General features: G+C 37.9%; 3 protein-coding genes across 5 annotated transcripts in view; 2 read left to right on the forward strand and 1 right to left on the reverse strand.

The window, feature by feature from the left end:
- LOC136268895 (GTP-binding protein Rheb-like) overlaps positions 1-19,599 on the forward strand; it is a 48,625-nt gene that overhangs the window by 2,495 nt on the left and 26,531 nt on the right. The window contains exon 8 of one of the 2 annotated variants that reach the window (XM_066064361.1): positions 1-114. In XM_066064361.1, the coding sequence (XP_065920433.1) occupies positions 1-93 (93 nt within the window). In that variant the 3' untranslated portion in view covers positions 94-114. Of the gene's footprint in view, positions 271-19,599 lie in introns of those variants that run through there. The other variant, XM_066064359.1, reaches the window with a different exon arrangement.
- On the reverse strand, positions 106-16,573 carry LOC136268891 (lysine-specific demethylase 4C-like). Its single transcript, XM_066064355.1, has 20 exons — positions 16,392-16,573; positions 16,093-16,192; positions 15,967-16,042; positions 15,534-15,679; positions 14,883-15,045; positions 14,572-14,621; positions 14,306-14,409; positions 8,274-8,471; positions 4,982-5,061; positions 4,821-4,924; positions 4,468-4,672; positions 3,665-4,278; positions 3,204-3,333; positions 2,686-2,794; positions 1,998-2,192; positions 1,396-1,460; positions 1,141-1,246; positions 964-1,065; positions 773-865; positions 106-343 (listed from the first exon to the last, which is right to left on the reverse strand). The coding sequence occupies exons 1-20, from the start codon at positions 16,512-16,514 to the stop codon at positions 329-331; spliced, it is 2,778 nt and encodes a 925-aa protein (XP_065920427.1). The 5' UTR covers positions 16,515-16,573; the 3' UTR covers positions 106-328.
- The window catches only part of LOC136268893 (speckle-type POZ protein-like), a 7,643-nt gene continuing 4,613 nt past the window's right edge, over positions 16,570-19,599 (forward strand). For both annotated transcript variants that reach the window (XM_066064356.1, XM_066064357.1), the window contains exons 1-5: positions 16,570-16,729; positions 16,820-17,028; positions 17,540-17,691; positions 17,756-17,883; positions 18,320-18,500. In XM_066064356.1, coding sequence (XP_065920428.1) covers positions 16,865-17,028; positions 17,540-17,691; positions 17,756-17,883; positions 18,320-18,500 — 625 coding nt within the window. In that variant the 5' untranslated portion in view covers positions 16,570-16,729; positions 16,820-16,864. The remainder of the gene's footprint in view (positions 16,730-16,819; positions 17,029-17,539; positions 17,692-17,755; positions 17,884-18,319; positions 18,501-19,599) is intronic.

The raw sequence follows: 19,599 nt of genomic DNA on the forward strand, positions 1-19,599 counted from the left end.
AGGGTCAAAGACATCTTTCTCATGATCCTGATGGAGGTAGAGAAGCAATATGAAGGAGGTGGTGAGACCAAACAAGACTGCTCTATACTATGAAATGTGTCCACATCAGAAATATGTCAGTACATAAATAAATATGATCTTTTTGAGTATAAAAACAATATACAATATCCACTTCTTGCACTGTACAATTGAGTCACATTTTGTTTGTTCTTTGTGTATGTGTAATATGTGTTTATGGGATGCATTAAAAACACAACGTTCTGAATATAACTCTAGCATAAAATGAATACAATTTTATTTGCTCCAAGTCTGTTCATTCAATACACATCTATGTTGTAGATACCTGCAAAAAAAGGGAAGATACAGGTAACAATAGATTTTTCAAAACAAAAACTTTCACATAAGAAATACAATAGCTTTCCCCTAGGTATTTCCCCTTCTAAACCACCACCCAATAGGACCTAAAGTTGCACACTCCTGCAATGAACTAGAAAACCCCTACTATTGTGTGGACATTTTTGTTATTATATGGCATTGATGAATTTCCATATATAGGAGAAACAAGTGTGAAGGGATTGACTTATTAAGTTTGCCAACTTCAGTCAGTATACAGTGATATGGACTGTATCCATTCACTGGACTACTGACACACATAAACTTTTCTCAACTACTTAAATAATGTTCAGGTGTTTTAGAAAGAAAAAAAAAAAGAGTACAACGTCATGTACATATAATTATACTCAACAGTTGCACACTTAAGCTGTGAGCTAACCAATTTAGTTTTGACTTTCTTTGGCAGTTTTTCAATGGTAGAGTACATGTCTTCTTCTGACACATAACACGATGATCCATTATTGAATTGTACCTATTTGGTAAAATAGTCTATGTAAAACTCCCAAGAAACAATTGAACACACAAGCCTCCATACAAAGGCATAAGGTGTACATTTGTAAAATGCGTTACCTTATAAGCTAATGATGTATGCCATCCGAGTAGTTTAGCTGCATATATTTTATCATCGCTCCATTTCACTTGTACTGAACTACCCTTCTGTGCATCCTTGGTCTATTTACAGAAATGACAGTCTTGGTTGAAATAACTTGGGTGTGCACATGTGACACACACACATACACTACATACCAGCAGATCACAAGGTGGTAGGTTATAACACACAGTGCAGTCCTGATCAAACAACACTTCATAGAACAACTCCTCCTCCATTGACTCCACCACTCCTGATGAGTACCTATACAACACACACCAGCATCATAAACTTGTCAATGGACTACTCAACCAACTGCCAAAATAATGGATTAGCTAATAGTTATATTTACTTTGTAAGACATGTTAGACAACACCAAAGTAGTGAAGCAGACGACACAAGAGACCACTCACTTATTGTTCTCCATTTTAGCAATCACTGATTGACCAATATTAAATTCTCCACTGATAACAGTTACCTGTATATATCACATGATGTGTCACAAGGTGGATTACACACATGTACAGGATGATGGGTCATTAGTTGAAAGTGTTTATATAGTAGTACACATGATCACAGCACAGGTAGAATGGTCAGGACTATCACTTTTAACATAAACACATGTACTAAGCAAGAAGAGATTCCTAGTCTGTGACCAATATTGAATATTTCATTTTGGGCTAAGAGAACAGGTTAGTTTGTTTTATGAAGCTCTGCACACACACGCACACACACACACACACACACACACACACACACACACCAATGTGTAAGTAACACACTACCCATGCAGTTCATACTAAAGGTCAAACTGTAAAGTTGACTCAACTTGAGGGAAATACCAAATCATGTGACTGACTGACCAAATCCAGATCCTGCCAGCACTAAATGAACATTCAGTCAGCAGCAACTCTATTGCTTCACACTTTCATTCAACAAATAGCAATCGTAATGGATATGCATGACAAAATAAATAAATAAATAAAAAAATTCATCAGCTACATGTATCTCTCACCGTATTCTGCTGACTCTCTGGATCATGTTTGTGACATAGTAGTCCAAATAGACCCTCCAGTGCTGGAGGGGGAAGTCCCTGGTACTGAGCACATGTGACATGGAATGGCAGGTAGCACCGTGATCGACAACACTGTACACACAACCCCCTGTGCCTCGTAGCACCCTCTACTGCTGTCTCACAATAATGACATTTCTGAATTAGAGGAAAACAAGATGATCTTGGAACAAGATGATAATTATCATGATTACAGAAATGTTTATAGTGATGACATAAACTGCTGAATCAACAGTACAGAGTCAAAGGAAGATTAAATGAAAAACCACATTAAATAAAATGAAAACCACCTGGAAATGATGCAACATATTGCAAAACTTATAGTGCAATCACAACAACAAAGGTCACTGAAGTGCACCTTAATAATTATTTCAAATACCACACCCACTCTCTGCAAGTTCAAGTCTGTTACCTAGCCAACATGCCTACTATCCCTTGATACAACCTAAGGTATCTAATGCATTGATCCATACAAGCTGTTTCATCAGTAAGCTATGCTCAATACAACAGGAATTTGGAAGCCCAATACATGTGCTCTGTGTTGGCTAGCCTAATGATTGTTTAGTAGCAGGAATACAGATTAAGTAGACAGTACATTAATGTACAGACACAACACAACACAACACCTTACCAGTTTCTTACGAGCAGCAGGAATACTGCTTACTACCACTGGCTCACGAGCCAGTGAGTTAACAAAGCTGACTTCTGGTAAGGTGACCACACACACGATATGAGCCCACCTAAGAAATGAGAGATAAAGTATCATCAGATGAAAATGTTAAACAAATATATCCATAGGACACACACAGACACACAAACTCACAGACACACAAACTCACAGACACACAAACTCTCAGACTCCACAATATTGAGAACAATGATAAACTGCTAGTGATATTGTTGAGATATGTAAACCTGGAAATTATGGTCTCCATATATGTATAAGTATGTGTGTACTGAAAATAACTTGAAGGTGCTTTATTCTATTTCTATCCACTGAAATAGTAGGTAGGATCTCTTTACAATATGCACACATACGTATAACTTGTGTTCCACACAAACATGTACAAAAAAGCACACACATAGATACGCACCTACACACCGCGAGCACACACACACACGGCGCACGCACACACACACGGCACACACCTGCCATCTGTGGTTGGTTTCAGAGCTCCACCTCTTAGAGAACACAGACAACATTCAGCTTCAACAACATTGCTAGTACAACGAGCACACATCCACGGAACTGGTGTGGCTGACATGATCCCATAACAAGCTGTGATAGTGTAAACATCAAACAGTATAACAAGCAGCAGATGAACATAGCCTAACCAAACAAAAAAATCCCCACAGCTAAAATTACACTCCACAGCAGGATTTTAAACGACACAGACAAATATTACCATGAATAAGACAAAAAGTTCACAGGATGTGAAAATTGAGTATTCATCTGGGAAAAAGTTTTAGCTGCAATGACAGGATATCTATATAGGGTGTGTAGTTCTAATACCAACATGCCAGTGTGCTCAGCAAATATTAGTCAAACTTATTTGTTCTACATTCATATAAAAGCACACCACAAGTATAGACTGTCGCAATTAGCTCACATTTATGCACACAGATCTTGCACACAGCACACGTAATCATCTCTGACCCAACAACATCAGAATCATGTGACGCTGGTTTAAGAGGTGTAACACGTTCAGTAGAAGACACCATTATAGAGGAGAGGTTACGAGGTGATCGTCTGATCCGTTTGTGATCAGGTGATGCTGAAATGTGCGGCCTGGGAGGTGTGGCAAGTTGATCTTGACCCATGCTCGTAGTCGTTGACACATCATGATTTTGACTATCAGCAACCACTGCTGGACTAGGAGACTCAATGTTGATCGGAATGGCATGACTGGTGGAATCAGGTAAAACTTGTTCATCAGGTACAACCTGTTTAATCGGTGAAACCTGTATGTCTTGTCCATCCAGTTTGCTTTCTGGTAAATTAGTAGGTAGTATTACAGTATCACTGTTTGAATGAGGGATTGAAACTGGAAGTGTTGAAACTGTGCTACTGTCTGGCAGGGGGGTTCTGCAGTCTGTGATGACATTGTTTTCAATTTTAATTCTGTGTGGGAGACGAATTAGTTCCCTCTTGACTGCAACACGCAGTGACTGACATACTGCAATGGACGCTGAACCACTAAGCACCCTCCTTTTTACTTTTTGTCTAAAGAAAAAAAACATACTACAATATGATTTCTTAACTTGGTATTCAATCAATTCATTACAGATTTTTAAAAATTCCCTGCTGTATAATAGACAATTGGAGTGTGTTATTTGTGGTGAATAGTTTGAAAGTGATACAAGATATAGTACTTCAGTAAACAACTTTTAATCACAAACAACTTTCACTTACTTTTGATATTTCTTGTAAAGTTTCATCAACTTTTCTCGGTCCAGTGGCTTGAAGGTGTCATCGGGAGCAAGTAGGGTACACACACAACACCTCTTGTCGTCCTTCGACACTAATGAGTTGAAGGCTTGCTCCAAGGGGACATCCCACTGCTGCCACTGCCACAAACCATCCAAACTTTCTGCCCATGCACTAACATATTGCTGAGCTAGTAGTAGGAGATTAGGGAAACATTTGTTAACAATTCAATAACACAGGGAGTAACCTGATTAAATACATACAACACATGCCAACAATCTGTTATATATCACACCTACACAGTGTATACATATGTTACTAATATACTACATCCTTACTGGTACATTTAGGATCTTCTATTCTCCTCCTCTTTGGTTTAGTGATGGCTAGAGCTTCTGTTGGAATAATCGGTCCTTGGGACATTCTCCTGTGTCCTGGTAAGCTACGACGTGACAAAAGACATGACGCACTACCACCCTCCCCTGTTAAGGTGACATACCTTGGAGCACTGCTACTTGATGGTTCTCCAGGTGGTTTAGTACAGTATTTCTGTTGATAGTATTCCTCCCATTGGTCAGGCTGGAAAGGAAAAAAAGTTATGAAAAAACATCAAAAGTATAGTAGGCCCATGAAAAAACATTGTTTAAAAAAGCCTTATTTCGATTTAGTTAGTTGACTTAATGTCACTGTCTTTTAGTACGATGACTAAACTAAACTAATTCTACTAATAGTTTTGTAAAGTTTTAGTATTAAGGCTATGACTAACTAATAAACTACTAGTTCTGTACATAAACACTATCTACTACTTGTCTACCATACAGTAGCTATCTCCCAAACCACTCGTTCAGATTCCACCACCTTTACTGAATACTACTGCTAAATTAGTATAATTATATGGTGCTACTAATTAAGACCAACAATTTTAGTAAACATAGAGGTGCATTTACCCTAGCAGACTATCTGTACTCTTGTGAATAATGGATGATCCTGTAAGATACTAATATCATGCACGACCAGAACAACACCAGTGTTGCCCATCACATAAGAAATTGTCAGTAATTTTTGCACCACGCCTACAACAGTTTAAAGTAATCAGATTGGCATCATTTGTTCTCCATGTGTATGGCAGTGTAACAGGCAGAATTTTTTTTGAAAAATTATTTCTCTTACCATATATTACACAAACTTGCATGACTTTGTTTACTACACAATGCAATGTTTGACAAAATTAGCAGATTATGTAAAACTACCTAGTCAACATGGAGGTTAGATAAGTTTACAAGTAGACTATAGGCTCTATGTACAGGAAGAGGTCTAGATGGCATCACCAAACAGTAAAGCCCTATTGAGTGACATAATGAGGTGGTTTTAATGAAGTACAAACTGACAGGCTTGCTTAGCAAGGTAGTAGTGGAGTACTAAACATGAATACAGCTAGGCCAACAATAACAGTGTGTCATCATGATAGATTGTGGTGTGGTGGTGCTCAATCATTATTAATCAACCAAGATCACATTAATAGGCGTGGCATTGAACCTATTGTGAAGTTACAGGTATCTACTGAGAGTAAGCACTTCAATAAGATTGGAGTGCAATCAAGGAAAGTGTTGATAGGAAAAATTAACGCCTCAATATGGTTTCATTGCATGGAGAAGAAATACTAGCCTGATAATGGGAAAGACAAGGAGAAGAGGGCACACACTCGTCGGAATCCCAAAAGGCATCTACCACTGGTTTGTTATTGTGGCATGAAATGGTGGCCATGTCCTGCTTCACTTGGCCTCCAGCCTTGCGACTGTGTGCAGGCTGGCAGGCAGACGAAAATTTGAGTTTCGAGACTTTTTAAAATTCTAGATCTGGTTGCCTATAAGTATTTTCTTGTTTTGATGTTGTATTAGATGTTAGATGGACTAATATTATTTCATCAAGGTGATTTTTGTCACGTAAGATGTTTCTAGGATGACTTTTAAAGGCAGCATTTTAGGCTGTGTACATCATTTTGGGGGGAATCCCCACTTAAACAGTACTACTATACTATTTGATACTACATAGTCCTACAGTGTAATGTACATATTTAGATACATTGCAACTTAGAATCAAGCCAACAATGTAGGGAATATCTGGGGAAAGATTTCTACATTTTGTTCAATTAGGCACTACTAAGATATACAACACACAATCATGTGGCATAAAAAGCAAAACATGGGAATCTTTTTTTGGGTACAAACCTGAGGCCAGAAGAGTGTGACATTACTCTCATGACCTGTAGGATTTGTACTGAGTAATATTAGAAGCTGGTTAGGGACAATATCAATACCTATTGGTGCAGTGAACCTCTGTGGGTTAATTTATTTGAATAAACATGAGCAATTAGAGATGTTGTTAAATAATGAACTTAGTGTAGGGCAAATATCAAACTGTGTAACAAATTAACTACTGAAAAATGGACTATAATGTGTTCAAGAAGCTTTATAATAAACTGTTATCTAATGGCAAATACTTACAGCTTGAACATTATTTCCATCACAGAAAATGTCCTCATACCAAAATAACCATCAGGACTAACGTTGTTAATGTATAGTTTTTCTAAAGTGAACCATTAATTTGCTATAAATAAACAACTATCATTGTTTAGGACAATGGATTGGGAAGTTAAAAAGTGAAAGATGACAAATAACAGTATAGTTCTGTGTAACTGTGTCAGATGACAAATAACAGTATAGTTCTGTGTAACTGTGTCATGATATAATAATCACAGTTGACAGCATCAAAGCCCGTAAAAAACGGAGACAGCAACGTGTCAGCTTTTCTTTCACTTTCATTGCAAATTACAGTCCTACAAATTATACCATTACACATTGACAGCAGAACAAAAATAATGTGAAGCGAAAAAATCGCAAGTCACTGCAAAAAGAATATCACAATTACTTAAATATCACTTATAGAACTTTACGTGGGCGAGATCAAAGGAAAAAGTGTACTTTAAATTTCATAAAGTACACTCTCTCAGCCGGCCAACTGCTTCATCGACTACAAAGAGTGCTTTATTGCACCGCAAAGAGTGCTTTATTCGTTCAATAAAGCACTCTTTGCGGTGCAATAAAGCACTCTTTGTGGGCAATAAAGCACAGTTGCCCACGTGCCTTAGTGTAGGCTAATAGCCTAAGGGGCTCGCGCCAGTACGACTAATCACCCAAGCCGGTGAAGGCTGATAGCCTCGCCGCGCTGGGTGATCAATCACCCCAGCCAATACGAGTTCCACCACTGGATTGCTTTTATAGACATACCTAAATGCTTCGATGATGGGTGGGAGAAGGTAACGTTGCTGTTACGTTTGTTAATGTAAACGGACAAGTCCTGGAGATATCACGGAAATACTTCACCATGTGACTCACAATAGAATCGATTGTGGGTTGCGAGCAAAACCTGCCAAAAGACGCGATGAACGTCTACTATGCCAAACTATGGTGAAATACACGTGAGTTACTTTGTTAAACTAGTTTGTGTGCGTTCAGGCTGCTAATAGTTCGTGCAACGCTTGTTAATTACGAGTCCTAGTGTATGGTGAAGCTACACGACTAGAAAGTTCCATAAATCATTTAAAGCATAGCCTTGCTCGTGCTATATGAAAAATAAAGTACGAGGCGCTTGGCCTCGATGCTAATAAAGCACTCGGCTTCGCCTCGTGCTTTATTAGCATCTCGGCCACGCGCCTTGTACTTTATTTTTCATATAGCACTCGCGGCTATGCTTTAACATATACATACAGCACACATACACTATGTTTCTACCTGATATTTCTTCACAAACATATCCATGTTAATATGAACACCATCTGATCTACACAAACACCTCGTAGCCTTCTTGCCATACTCCACCCAACGTTCTAGGGCAAAGTTTGTTGACTCAGCACAGTTGAGACCCAAGTTAAACCCTGAATGGTAGCCGTAAGGAAAAGTGATCATGAAATTTCCTTGATGTTGGATGACCTGAAGAAAATACAAGTGTTATATAATTCTAACACTAAAATTTCTTATATCATCATTAAATCAACAGTAAATATGATGATAGTAAAGACATCAAACTCAAAGTAAATAATGTAAATAATGCAAATACAGCAAATTCACAGTGAATACAAAGATTTCACACCAAATACAATGAATCAATGAACAAATACACATTTAAACAATTACAAGAGGTGCAGAAAAATGATTTCAAATACATTGTTGTGGAAGAATTCAGAAGATAGATGATGTATACCTTGTGATTGCCTGTACAATTACTATTTATGCTCAGTTGTTAGAAGACAGCACATATACTTTTATTCCACAAGATTGCAAAGTTGTTTTAGTCTTTTCAGAGTAAAGAAAGAAGTGGTGCTAAAATTCAGGGCCAGTGGAGCAAGCTAAAGAATGATGATGGAGCCAAAATTAGCAAATGAAACTTATACACAATGATGTTACAAGTTAGCATCAATATACATGACAATCTGGCCCACTGGAAAATTCTGAGAATTCAGAAGTTCTATGATAGTGTAGCAGGCTGGGGTGCTCCGATTACAGAACAAGGATTGGTCCACGAGGTTCTTCTACTATTCTTATTAACACATCTCTTAATATACTACACGCATGCGTACACATACACGGTTATAAACATAATAATAATAATAACAACAACAACAAAGTACATAGCTCTGTTACAATAGTATCAAAAAATTGAAAACAATAGAATATAAGTAACTATTAACATATATGTAATGACTGATCTGTGGTTGACTGCTCTATTAGAGTATCTTGATAATTTATTTCCACACCTATCTCTCTGTCATCTTAATAGTTTCATACAGTCACAGCCCACAATGACAGTTATAAAGCATTGAGTGAGACATTATATAACCAAGCAATATCCCCCAATGGCTCTTATGCAAGAAATAAACTACAATTTCTGTGCAAAATACATTAGCCTAGCCCTGATGGTATGGACAGTTCACTGGACGTGTACTTCAGTGTACTGAGATCACAATCTTGCCTGAAGGTTTATAACCATGACAACCACACACCTTCATCCCAGTTACTGATTGACACACACCAGGGAAGATTTATAGCTAGTAAGATAGTAATGTAGCTGCTGTATTTTTTGTAATAAAAAAATCTTTTTCAACCTTCAGTAAATACTGATAATAATTCCCCAACTATTAGCTATGTTCATGATGTATGGATGACCATTTCAGTAATGTATACCTACTGATAAAAACAGTACATTTACATTATATTAGTAGAGGGCATACAAATCAGGCAAATCCCAAATGCCCCGTGTTATAGCTAATATGTAACACTTATTAGGCTGATAGTCTATACAGGGCAATCAATCACTCAAGCCAATACAAGTGCAGCCACTGGATATAAGCATACCTAAAATTTTCGATTATGGGTCAGCAGCTAGTACGTTCTGGTTACGTTTGCTTACAATGAACGGACATATCCTAGAGATATCACGGAGAATTTCAGTTACACGAGTTTAATGTTTTAATCAGTGCTATTTGAATCATTTGTGAAAAAAGTACCTCCGTGCAGATTCGTGGTGGGGGCATATCCGTATTCGAAAACGTGTGGAAACAATTGGTGAATAAGCTATAGCACTAGTTCCCACCTTAGCCCAACGTTTTTGAACTTGTAGGATGGCGAGGATAACAAAATGCTCTCTGTATGAGTGGTTTTCATGGCAAAATCCAAGTCGTGCATCCTAATCACGTGAGTATTAATCGATCCTCAGAATCAATTCCGGTCTCAATGTCTATATAATCACTGCCCAGTTTTTGCCCAGCTACATTTTGTATGTAGCCCGGCTAGCTGGGCTACATATGAAATGTAGCCCGGACGGCTCCTTTGATCTGAGGTGTGAAAGTGTTACATTAGGAACTGTACACCAGGAGTTCACTATGAGCTCTCATAAAAATTCACTATCTAGTGTAATGGAAAGAGATGAATTTTCTCTAGACAAGCAATGAATCCATGATTACCACCAATACAGTTGACTTCAATCAGCCCAAGAAGCCGGAACGCCACAGCGTGAGTATATTGACAGGAAGAAACGTGATTTTCCCACATATGTAGCTCTGTGATTCCTTATCTGATTGGAACCAAATTAGCTAGACATGCCTACCAGGAAGGAGAGTCTACATACCAAATTGGAAGAAAATTGCCTCAGCCATTTCCGAGATACGAGTGGCCAAAATTTTGTTTTAATTTCTTCGTTTTTTCCCTCTTTCTTCTACTTCTTTTTGCACACTTTGCAAAATCTGCCACAAAACACCAATGCATGCTCCAGTAGGGCTGAAATTTGGCACATATAAAGGGCTCATTAAAACGGATCTCAGTACCAAGTTTGGTAGGAATATAATGAACATTCACGGAGTTATGACCAATTATTCGTGTAAAATATGATCGAACTTCTGTCACGTCCACAGGGTAAACCCCCTTGGAGGAATGAGCTGAAAATTGCTATGTAGATGGAGTAACCATCATAGGATTGCCTTTTTGTGGTTTAAGATAAAGACCATGGAGATATGACACAAACCTCAACCTGTGTCACAATTATGCGATCGAGTTTCATGAATAAAAAAACTATTAATTTTCATGCCTACCAGGTAAACTGCTTAGAAGAGTGAGCTGATAACCAGTACGTAGATGGAGTAATCATCATAGACAGTCCTTGGAATAGTATAGAAGAATTGGAGTAAAAGCCACCGAGTTATAATGTGAGATCCAACTACATGTAGCAAGTGAGTGATCGAGATACTCTAATAGTACAGTCACCCTATTAGAGCATTCAGTTTGTATGCAGTTCAACTAACTTACATAAGCTATATAGTTACTTCGTGTTCTATTATTACAATAATGTTGGTTTTTGTTCATTTGATGCTGTTTTTGCTAAAAAAGCACAGGACTTCATAGCTACCAGCAACTGTATATACACTGTAGACAAACTGGATGCTGCCTGAAGGGAGAGCTCAGCTACAAACAAGTCATACAGTAGAGAGTTCAGTTACAAAAAGTCACATGTTGAGAACTCAGTTGCAAACAGGTCACCCAGTAGAAAGTTCAGCTTCAAACAAGTCATCCTGTAGAGAGTTCAGCTACAAGCTAGTCATCTGGTAGAGAATTCAGCTACAAGCAAGTCACCCTATAAAGATATCAGCTAGAAACCAGTCATCCTGTAGAGAGTTCTGCTACAAACGAATTACCCTGTTAGATCAGCCAGAAACAAGTCACTCAATAGAGAGATCAGCTAGGAACAGGTACCCTGTAGAATTCAGCTACCACCCTATAGAGATCAGCTACAAACAAGTTACCTTGTAGAGAGATCAGCTAGAAACAAGTTATCCAGTAGAAGGATCAACTAGAAACAAGTCGCCCTGTAGAGAGTTCAGCTACATACAATTCACCCTGTAGAGAGTTCAACTACACTTCAAGTCACCCTTGTAGATAGAGAGAGAGAGGCTAGAAACAAGTCACCCTGTATAAAGTTCAACTACACTTCAAATCACCCTGTAGAGAGAATTCAGCTTAAAACAAATCACCATGTAGAAAGTTCAGCTACAAAAAAATCAACCTGTAGAGAGATCAACTAGAAAAATTACCCTGTAGAGACATCAGCTAGAACCAAGTCACCATGTAGAGAGTTCAGCAACAAACAAATAGAAACAAGTCATCCTGTAGTAAGTTCAGCTACAAATGAGCCACCCTGTAGAGCAATCAGCTACAAAAAAAAAATCACACTGTAGAGAGATCAGCTAGAAAAAGAGAGTTCAGCTGCAAACAAATCACCCTGTAGAGAGTTCAATTACAAACAAGTCACCCTGTAGAGAGATCAGCTAGAAAATTTACCATGTAGAGAGTTCAGCTACAAACAAATCACACTGTAGATAGAAACAAGTCACCCTGTACAGAGTTCAACTACACTTTAAGTTAACCTAAGCTAAAAACAAAATTATATAACCCTGTAGAGAGTTCAGCTACAAACAAATCACACTGTAGATAGAAACAAGTCACCCTGTACAGAGTTCAACTACACTTTAAGTTAACCTAAGCTAAAAACAAAATTATATAACCCTGTAGAGAGTTCAGCTACAAACAAATCACACTGTAGAGATATCAGCTAGAAAAAATGTAGAGTTCAGCTGCAAACAAATCACACTGTAGAGAGTTCAGCTACAAACAAATCACACTGTAGAGATATCAGGTAGAAAAAATGTAGAGAGTTCAGCTGCAAACAAATAACTGTGTTAGAAACAAGTCACCCTTTATAGAGATTAGCTAGAAACAAGTCATCCTGTAGAGAGATCAGCTACATTTTATGTCACCCAGTGGAGATCACCTACAAACAAGTTATCCTGTAGATGTGATAATTTCAAATTTTGTATAATTACTGATAAAATCAAAAATACAATAGTTAATATAAAAAAAAGTCTGCTTTGAATATCTTTCTTCTTTCTCTGTAGTAAAGAAAAAAACACAGGTTAAAATAACCCCAAAGCCGGCAATAAGACGGCTTTGGTGTACATACAAAAAGAAGTGGTGTCTAATCCAAAAAGCCAAGCTGTAAAAAAGGGTATGGCCCCCAAAAAGCCATGGTGAAAAAAGATGTGAAATCAAAGTTGGCAGCCAAGAAATGGCTGTGATGGTATAGGGAAATGGTAAAAATTTTAATAACAACAATTCAGGTGAATTTGTTGCCAAGACCTAGTGAAACTTGGAGGAGGCACTACAAATTCACCTGAATTGTCATTATTAAAATTTTTGCTATTTCCTTATACCATCACAGCCATTTTTGGCCGCCAACTTGGATTTCACATCATATTTCACCATGACATTTTTGGGGCACCCTTTTTTTCCAGCTTGGCTGTTTTGGATTAGATAGTAAGCTGCAGTTATACGAACAACTATTTTCATTGATAACTGGTGACAAATTATTCCTTCACCACCAAGAATATTACATGCAATATCAATACCTCACTATACTTTAATCATCTTGTACTGATAATATACATGATTAAAATGTATATCACAATATAATAATTCATGTTCAATTACTATATACCTTCAACAGCAATCATTATGACACAATTTTATAGTAGCAGTCAACTTTTCATTACAGCTACAAGCAAGTCAAAGAGACGAATCGTTGGGCTTGGGATACTTATGACAGATGGCATAGCTCTGGTGTAGGACAGGGTAGAGAGTGACATTACCTACCTTCCAACTTGAGTACTAACAGGACAGCAGGTAAAAAACGAAGAAAAAGTGGTGTACATGTTCTTCAAAGTTTGTGTTCAAGTTTTCAAACACATAGTAGAATCTAGTCATGCAATGCTTTAATGTAAAGAGTACCCAGTCCTTTCCTTGATATACTGTAAATTAAATTTGCTGTCCAAAGCCGAAGCTAGTTTAACCTGCTCTATTGTATGCTATAGACTATTGAGAAATATAATTACAATAGGTTGGTAAAAATATTTGTGATCTTCCATGCTTGTTGGAGTTGCTGCTGTCATAAAGATGTAGCTGAGCTTGTTGCTTAGTTTCTTACAATAAAAAATATAATTATATTTAAAATTATTTACTCTATAATTATAGTCTAATTCTTTCACTGGGTCATTCATATCACACTATATAATATGGTGTAATATGCTAGCAATCTATATACAATTCATGATAATATTAATGGTGCATTGATTAGTAACAAATTTTAAAAACCTCTAATAGAACATACATCAACTTGCACATGTATGTTACACAAAACACACACACTACAGATACACACCCACCTTGTTCACAGGTATGGAATACTGACGGAGCACAGTTGGTGATATGATAGTCATCTTGTGACGAAGGAAGTGAGGACACTGGTCATAGAGATCAGGGAAAAATCCTACCATGGAAGATTGATAAACAACACCACATGTAAAAATATTCATTGCCTGTATGACAAATATAGCTGTGACTAATTATAAATACACAACAAAGATAATTACAAATGGCATAATGGAGGACTAAATCATATCATAATCATAGCACACTACGCTACACTCACCTCTGGCAAGTCTCTCCAATCTTTGTCCATGCTCCGGTGGTATGGCATACCTGGTACAATCAAAAAATACAGTGTCAACTCTTTTAAGTTATACAATCACAATAACAAGATTTGCACTGACCAATCTCCAATAACATTATACAATTAGCAATTATACATACTCAATTAAAAACTGCATAAAAATTACAGCACTACAATTGAGTATATACCAATTACAACAATTGATCTAACACATACACATACACACACGCACACACACAGTGACCAGTTATATAATCAATACATCCTGCATACGTAAAATCGTTACTGACCACAATTTAGGTTCTCCCCAGTGAAGGTAGTTGATGGAGTAGAGGTCCATGTCCTCAGTGTGCCAGGCAAATGAAGTCTTCCACATACCAAAGTACAGGTAGGCAGTGTTTACACCTGGTATCTTGATACCATACTCTCCCTGGACTGTGTTCAGGATAGACTCTATAGAAACAGTTAAGTGATCTCACTGAGTAGGATCATGTATGTACAGGGTTGTGTGACAGTTGTGTGATTATTGGATATATTGATACGTGTAAGGACACACACACACACACTCAACTTTTACTCCCCAATAAGCGTCATAGTCATATGACTTTCAAAAGGAGAGACAAACAACAAACAGCAATGGTGGACCACCACCAGTACATGACTGATTTACTGGCAGTGGTCACCAGAGGACCCACTGGAGTTTCAGCAGCATGTACCACTGACATTGTGACCAGCTCACCAAGCTGTGTCAGTAAATTAAGAAGATGCTTTCCTCTGGGAGGCTTGTAAAACTACGCAGAAGCACCAAGTGATACAATCATAAATCGAAGTATAATAATTGTCATTACCATTAGCTGGCCACTAGCCTCACAGAGTGGAGCTACTGACCAATATGGTACTTACATTGACATACACTAGTACTCACACAAACACACACATACCAAGATGGTTAATGTTCCACTCATTCACATCAGGGTTAGTGAAAGAGCCAGGTATATCAGCCCCATACAGTGGCTGATGATAAGTCACATTCTTCCAGTATTTACGTTCTAACTCATCGTAGTCCTTTGCCTTGGGAGCAGCATACCTTGAAACACAATGATATAGGCATGTGTATAGAAACCAAATACATTAATAGGATGCAAAAATAAGCATGTATAGCAATATAGTGTAAAAGCCATGATACTGCTACAGCCAAAAAGATGAAAAGAATATGGACCTTATCCAATAAACAGGTGGCTGACCAATACAGTCTGCTAAAAGGTCTATCCCACAACAATAACCTTGGCCACAACACCTATAATATTATGAGTGCCCTCTACTTCTGCACAAGCAACTTTCCTGTAAACAAGTTAGTTGTCACAAACAACTCACTGGGAACTTTCTGCAAGTGCCTTGAACTTCTGGAATGACAGTCCTTTCTTCTGAATGTTGTATTGTTGGTACACCCCTAATATTAGTGTGTCATCTACACCCCCACATACCATTACATACACAAACCTTGGGCACCATTGACATATTGCTGTATTGGAGTTGTAATGTGGAAATTGTCAATGTTACTGAAGTCTGCTTCTGCACTCCATTCCTTTGGTGGCACAATCTTTGCAAGAAAAGAAATAACAGTAAAATATACAAGGGAAATGAATGGCGGCAAAGGTTTCGCGGGTTTTTAGCTACGCGCGAAACTTTCATAGAATAATTTTCCCAAGCAAAGTCACATTAGCTACCAATTCCCCCAGTAGATATACTCGATAGGTCGTATTCTAATATATTAAACAGGTATTCAACTCCTGTCGTACCTTCGCAACGCCCATTTTATGGGCACCTTGTTGCTCCATGTAAGATACAAACTTGTAAAAGTCCCTAAATTCCTCCATAGTAGGGTAGAACACCATTATCCCGTTCTCTCTCTCGAAGGCCATCTCTAGCCACCCAATTTACTAACTTAGACTAAAAAACCTTTCCTCGTATAATTAGAATCACTGTTATGGTGCTGTGAGGATCACGTGTGCAAACTTGTAGCAGCTCGTTAATTAAAGATAAACAGATTTCCAGAGAGACGACAGAGACTGTGGGTTGAAGCGACGCTGCCGTGTGAATTTGGTAGTTTAATGATATAGTGATTAAGTAGTTAGAGGTAACTTGCTTTAGTGTACTAACTAATCGTTCTGCTAGCTTTTCGGGGGAGAGGCGGGTTTTCTATTTCACCAGCTTATTTCTTTCACAGATTCTTTTTCAAGTCCTGAAGCCAGCAGGCATCACAAGCGGTTTAATGGCGGCTCACCCATTTGCGGAGAGCTGGTGCCACACGCACCTCAACGTAATCAAGTTCTCTCACATCTGGACGATCGATAACTTCAGTTACTGTCGTGAAGACATGGGAGATGCGATAAAAAGTTGTACTTTCACTAGTGAGCAAGACCCTAGCCTTATGTGGTGAGTTAGTGTATGCCATTTGAGGTTGTTTTGTTTACATTGTTAAGCCAAGTGTGTGCTATGTCCCTGATGTGTCCTACAAGGAAGTATTAAATACTGTTGTGGGTTGGCAGCCCTCTTTGACATACAAGTACAGCTGTGATCTACCATATTGAAAGTAATTTCTTCCTGTGATCAATTTTAAAATGTTATGTCATAGCACATATAGAATATTTTAATTGTGGGATTAAGGGATTAAATTTCTTATTTCTTACTAGGCTACCTGTTATAATGTTTTAACAACTATCTGATGATTGTGTGCAGCAGTAAATAGATGTTTTGTAAGTAGTATGGCTTGGATAGCTATACAATTTTAAAATCTTATTATTGTTTACATTTGGGAATCTTGTAAGAGACCGATTAGAGGTAGTGTTTATTTTATTTTAAAGGTAGACCTACTGTTAATATTATTACACTGGTAGAACTATTAGTTATATAGGTTGGCTAAATAGAAAATATTTCTTCTCTCAAGGTGTCTCAGAGTCAATCCTAAAGGACTAGACGAAGAATCTCGAGATTACTTGTCATTGTACCTTCTGCTGGTGTCTGGAAGTCGGAACGAAGTCAGAGCAAAATTCAAATTTTCAATTCTTAATAATAAAGGAGAAGAGAGAAAAGCAATGGGTATGGTTGATTTACTGATTGTATATATCCCTCATTATATGAATTACTTTATTTTGGATTGTAGAAAGTCAAAGAGCATACAGATTTGTTCAGGGCAAGGACTGGGGTTTTAAAAAATTCATAAGAAGAGATTTTTTAATGGATGACACAAATGGACTATTACCTGAAGATAAGCTAACCTTGTTTTGTGAGGTGAGTATGAACATGTAAATGTTTATTTTTGTACAGTAGAGATGTATAGAACTGTTGCTATTTAATGTGTGGGTGCTTAGTGTGTACAACCTCCTGGGGGTACTAGTTCTGCTCCCAGGAGGACTTTCCTGTACACTAGAGTAGTACACAGGTGTCCCTAGTGCTTCACTGTGTAGACATGTGACTGTATGTACAACAGCTGAAGGTTTTTCACTTGTGTGTGTGTGTGTGTGTGTGTGTGTGTGTGTGTGTGTGTGTGTGTGTGTGTGTGTGTGTGTGTGTGTGTGTGTGTGTGTGTGTGTGTTGTATTTTTGTGTCGTCTCTTGGTTGTGTTAGTGTGTGCATGTATGTGTATGGTGTTGTGTCTAATACATATTGTTTGTATTATGTGTACACATGTACTTATGGTATATTAACATATTCTTGTTCCTGTTAGGTTAATGTAGTAACAGATGCAGTCAGTACTAGTGGAGTAACCAGTTCAAATAGAAGAGTAGCTGTACCTGATCTGAGACTACACAAGGACTTTGGAACATTGCTTGAACGAGGTTCCTTCAGTGATGTAACAGTTGTTGTAGATGATGTAGAATTCAAGGCACACAAAGCAGTTTTAGCAGGTATGATGTAAGTATGTATTTCTACCCTGGGGTCCCTGGCCTGTTATGCATGTCCTAGTTTACACCTGTTGTGGGGTCCCTGGCCTGTTATGCATGTCCTAGTTTACACCTGTTGCTTGTTTGCAAATTTACTTACTCACTCCAAACAGAAAGTACCTGTTGTCCAGAGTAGGGTTGGACAATGTTACCATTTGTATTTTGATCTGTAATATAATTGTGTTATATATACATTGCTTACAAAATATAATCCCATTTTTGTCACCGTCTTGCAAATGCATCTAATGTAATTCAGTGTAGCAGTGTAGCTATGTGTAATGCCAAAAATTGTTTTTACAATATCAGTCATACATGGATACTTGTATACGTAATATTTAATGTGCATATGATGTCATGATAAATATTAATTCCCATGGTATATCATAGTACACTTTACCAAACCCCATAAACTGTATGATATTTCTACCCTGATCTGTTTGTACATTTTATGACAAATGGCTGACCCTAGTTGTGGTACTTGTCAACAAAAAAATTCAGTGTTCCTATAACAGTAAACAAGTGCAAGGTACACAAAAAGGTCTATGTAAGGTTAGTCTCGTGCCCAGCCGGGCTCGCGCTAATGCGCAAACACCATCTGGTGACAATGCTCGAGTTTCTTGGGCCCGGAAGTGCGATCCAGCCAAAATATTGGCTGGCCAATCAGAATCGACGAGTTGCATAATCGCATGAATGTATTGGAAGTAGACGAAAAAGCAGACTATTTAAAGTCATTTTATCAGAAGTTACTCACCTAGGTTGTCCAAGATGTTTGTTGTCAAGTTGTTTTTCCGATCTGACCTTATGAATCGTGACTCGACGTTTAACCAGAAATGAAACGCGTCCTCTACTAATACAATGAATGAAGAGATCGCATCTAGTAAATTCCCTATTCTGAGTTTTACTTTGTTCCTACCCATTTTCGAATGGTTTTTTCACTGTTTTAAAACGATTATGCAACTCCTCGATTCTGATTGGCCAGCCAATATTTTGGCTGGATCGCACTTCCGGGCCCAAGAAACTCGAGCATTGTCACCAGACGGTGTTTGCGCATTAGCGCGAGCCC

The sequence above is a fragment of the Dysidea avara genome, chromosome 10 (genome assembly GCF_963678975.1).
Source record: "Dysidea avara chromosome 10, odDysAvar1.4, whole genome shotgun sequence".
In the NCBI taxonomy this organism is placed as follows: Eukaryota; Metazoa; Porifera; class Demospongiae; order Dictyoceratida; family Dysideidae; genus Dysidea; species Dysidea avara.